General features: G+C 41.0%; 1 protein-coding gene across 1 annotated transcript; it reads right to left on the bottom strand.

The window, feature by feature from the left end:
* Positions 1–525: 525 nt before the first annotated feature.
* On the bottom strand, positions 526–4,469 carry tmem74 (transmembrane protein 74). The gene is made up of 2 exons (XM_088388299.1): positions 4,334–4,469; positions 526–3,807 (listed from the first exon to the last, which is right to left on the bottom strand). Exon 2 carries the CDS (start codon positions 3,745–3,747, stop codon positions 2,923–2,925), a length of 825 nt encoding a protein of 274 aa, XP_088244425.1. The 5' UTR covers positions 3,748–3,807; positions 4,334–4,469; the 3' UTR covers positions 526–2,922.
* Positions 4,470–4,675: the final 206 nt, after the last annotated feature.

Raw genomic sequence — 4,675 nt, 5'->3', positions numbered from 1 at the left:
GATTTAATTTAAATTTTTTTCAGTTTATATAGAGTGTTTATTATTGTTGTTGTAGCCTGCTATGGTATGAAACTACTTTCTGGTATGAAACTTTTTTCCAATTTCAGTCGTCATAGATAATATTAAATAGTATGTAATAAAGTATAATGAAGCATTAAATACTAAATCTATTTGTGTAATTTCATGTTACTAAAACTCATCCTATTTCATACACAGGCAGTGAGTTTTTGCTGTTATAGTATTGGGAATATAGGCTATGGTTGTTTACATACTGTTAACAGGCTGAATCTCCTTAATAGAGGCCGACCCATGTCATTTAGAATGAATGTCATGAAATGAGTTCTACACAATCTAGAAAATTATGCTACAGTAGTTTAGCAGTTGTAGCAGAATGCCCCTCTTGGAATCCTAAGCACACATGACTCGAGGTTTGTCTTTGTATTGAATTAATGCACATTAGAATGGATTTTATTGTGGATACATAATTTATGGAGCACATACTCATTCACACATGCACACTCATAGTCATCTTGTGGCATTCTTTATTTTCTGCTGGCACGTATGAATGCTAACATTTCAGCAGCATCCCAAGAAACAGAGAAAATGTGTGTACCATGTAATTACAATTTCTGCATCTGAAAATGTTATTAAATAAGTGAAATTACTTGATTATTTAAATCAGAAAGGGTGGGTGAGTGAGTAACATGTTCCTCATCTGAACCAAAGTATTTGTTCTACTTGAAATCATGATCTTGTGATTGTGTTTTTACACAGAATATCACTGCCATCAACAACACCCAACAAATTATTCTGATATTTTTCATTTTACCAAATTGTATATGTAAGCTTACATATACTCAGCCATTCCTTAAGTCAGTTATTATCATCATTCTAGTGTGGACAAGTGAAAAGAAGACAGAGACAGATTCCGCTGAGGGAAAATGCTTATCAGCTTCAAATGATACTTAGGCTGTCATATCATTCAATACATTATAAAAACACAGTGCTGCAGCCTTGCAGTGATAAAGGGCTAAAGACAATGATGTATTATCCAGAAAGCAGAAAAAGCTTGATTATAAAGTGAAGCTCACAAGATCAAGACAGGAATGTGCACCGTGCATGACAGGACTGTCCATCGCAGTCAAATTGCTGAGTTCAGTCAAAGCGACTTGGAGCTTTGCCTCAGATGCACAAAGCTGGGCTTACTAGCTTACCTCTGCAGTGCACCACAGAGGGACTGTCACTGGATATTACCATGCACACCACTGAGCAGAAGATTCCACAGAGTGAGTAGACCTCTTAGAAGCCAGACTCACCTCCACTCTAGGGACTCTGGCTACTTCCTGAAATATGTCTGCGTATGACTTTGCGGTTCAGAATCTTCACATTAATAATAAATAGCCTTAATAGTAAATAGAAGCTCTCCCAGATTTCCAGTGGACCCAAAAAGGCATTCAAGTGTATGTTGATAAAGCTGTTAGCATGCTCCACGAATATTGTAAGATAGGGTGTGTGTGTGTGTGTTGTTTATGATCAGTGTTATAGTACAGTTTTTGACCGTACACCATCAAAATACAAGCATCTGCTCTATAGGACTGTGCCATCCACTTGAAATAACCAACGCCTCCTTTCGCTCCACTTATAAATACAAATATGTGGTAAAACAGTAGCTCTAATTATCTTTACTGTAACCTTGTTTGCATGGAATTCACAATATTTGAACAAATAAACATACATCTGGCTGCCATACAGTAAATAAATGACCTCAACCACTTTGGAGGAAATGCAGTATTTAACTACTGTGGAGTGTTTATTTGGAACACAGCTGCTCAGTTAACTCTGTCCACTGTCAGAAATAAGGATATAATAGGAGTCCATGTCTAGCCCTTAAAGTATTAATTTTCAATGTACTCCATAAGGCTAAGTTCTTCGAGTCAGAGAGTTCCAAACTATAAAAGAAAATAAGGATTGGTATTGCAAGTCATTTTATCCCCCAATAATTGCGATATTTAGTAATAGTAGATTTATATATCATATTTGGTAGAGCATATAAAAAAGCTCTTCGATTGCAAGCATGAAAATGGGAATATGCTGTGGGTGTCACTCTAAATCTGGCTCTGCAAGAAGCTCTCCACCATAGTGCCAAATATGAACAGTAAGTCAGACGTATAATTTAGCTTGGAAATTTAATAAACCAGAGCTGCACCTCTTTTAAAGTAATACTGTGTGGTTTGTAAATAATTTTTGTGTGCCGTTAGATTCAGACGTATGTGAACAATGGCAACAAGACTTAATGTTTACACACCATCATAACAAATTTAAAATAAAAGCACCACAATGTTTTTAACGGTCTAATTGTTAGAACATCTGCATTGCTGTAGAAGGTAAATAGAAGGTACAACTCAGGCTGACATCTATTATCCATAACCCTGAAATTAAATTATTAATAAATCTAATTCAGAATTTGGTTCAGTTTTTCCACCTTTTCTGGCAAAGCTCAAAAAAAGACTTCTGCCTTTATTCTCGGAGGATGACAATATCTTCTGGAGGTGCTGATTTGCCATGTAGACATCATTGTGAAGCACAACTCTTTTTATGCCCTTTCTGGAGACAATTGGATGGTTCTGAACTAGAAAATGATAAACGGACTGAGTTGCAAAATATGAAATTAATATGTAAATAAATGCCATTAATTTGGAATAAATCACTGCGATTGGCCAGACATGGGATGGACTCCAAATTCAGCTGGCATAGGCTCTCCACCTCTGCTCACACCCGACACATGAGGAATACAAGTGCCCTTTTTTCTGAAAGTGGACAGCGTAAACTAAAATAGTGCATACTTGCACATCCAATGTGCACAAGTGAAGAAGTGATGACAATTTGTGTGAAGCTCATCGTTTGACTCGAAACTGTATGTTGCTAGTTCAGACTTTCCACTATATCCTCCAGGGACAAGTGTGCAGAGGAGTGACTGGGACTGGATTTAGTTTTCAGGCTAATGGAGCCATACAGTTTGGCGGAACGTTTGGAATAAGCAATGACTTTCCTCCTGTACATCTCTCCTTTCCACATGGAGATCATAAGCAGAGTGGAAAGCACAACCCCTCCCAGAGTCAGCAAGCACAATCCTGCTATGACGCACCGGTCCAGGTGAGCTCCAATGCGTGCCCTCTCCAGTTCCATTCTCTCCATCTCCCTGGCCGAGACACTGTCCCTGTCCACGACCACATCCCGGGGCACAGCGTAGGAGATGATCACCAACGAGATGCCTGTCACCAAAAACGTGACTGCACTAATAAACCAGTAGTCCACTGAGGAGCCTGAGGCCTCCCCAAAGGAAAGCTCATCCTCAGACATGAAAGAAAATTCTGGTAGCGTCTCTGAGCATGGCTCGCAGTTGCGCCCGGTTCTATGAGAACTTTTACAGCTCGTCTCTGGGCTACCAATCGCCAGGTTGACATTCTCATCTATGTAGGTGAACGATGTCTCCAATTCCTCGTCACAGCAGACGCGCACTTTCTCCTCCCCAAGAGGGCGCAGTTTGACCTCCGAGCGCCTCGCAGCTGAATGACACCGGTCATGGCAGCTCCGGGCTGGGTTACAGCCGGCGTCCCCGAGGGAGCCCCCTCCTGTTGATTCACTTTGCTTGCGGACGTGCAGCACAGCGGAGAGGCGCTCAAGGACGGCGGGAGGATGCGGTTGCTTCTCACCATCCCTTGTTAAAGACAACACCGGAGAAGCCATTTGCTCTCGCCGCCTGCCGGTTCCCTCTTCCTCCCTCTTCTGTAATGCTGCACAGCATCCCTAATGAGACAAGTCAAATGATGCATCTTAATCAAATAACAGTGATGAATAAATTAACGCGGGGTGTATTTCTGCGCAATTGGTGTGTGTGTTATAAGGGACAAGTGCGGAAAACGCACACACTTTAGTCGCAAAACTGGGTAAAAGCCACTTTAAAGTTAATTAGAGAAATCCGTAGCCTTCTCTTGAAAGACGCTTACGTTGGATGTCATGAGCCAAATGCCTTTGTATCCAATTAGGAAAGGAATCTGTGTTCATCCTAAACCTAGATTAAACTATATTCAAATGATCTACTGCAAGTAGTAAACCGGATCTAAAACGTAAACAGATCATAATCTGTACTTTATCTACAAAGGACACATCGAAATTGAAGAACACATCTCATTGGATTTCCAAATCCATCCATCAAGCATATCCTGCTTCCGAAAAGATACAGTTGAGGCTCTGCTGCATTTGCATGGAGCATTCGCGCACAATCGTTTTCCACAAAAATACATTCCCAAATCACATCTATCAATAAACCAACCGTGCTTCGTTAGGATCCCTTTGGCTGCCGCACGCCGAAACACGCCATCGCAAGTAACTCCACGCCAAGGAAGGCAGATTTAGCCATAACGGTTGAGTACGCCTCAGACGCCGTCTCTCTGCTTGGTGCTGTGACGTCAGAGGCTGAATTGATTGGAGCGCTTGCTTAGCCCCGCCCTCAGCAGAGCTTTCGCTGAGAGGAGCTGACCAAATCAGCACCAGATCAGCAAAAGGCAGATTCACTCACTCAGAGGAAACGGACCCGCAATTATATATTGAATTCAAAATCAATGTAAAAATAATGGATATGTGAATCAGAGTTTAAAGTGTGATGAGATCCCTC

Source organism: Syngnathus floridae, chromosome 10, assembly GCF_059516105.1.
Source record: "Syngnathus floridae isolate MCC-2025c chromosome 10, RoL_Sflo_1.0, whole genome shotgun sequence".
Lineage (NCBI taxonomy): Eukaryota > Metazoa > Chordata > Actinopteri > Syngnathiformes > Syngnathidae > Syngnathus > Syngnathus floridae.
This window is presented reverse-complemented; position numbering and strand designations above follow the sequence as displayed.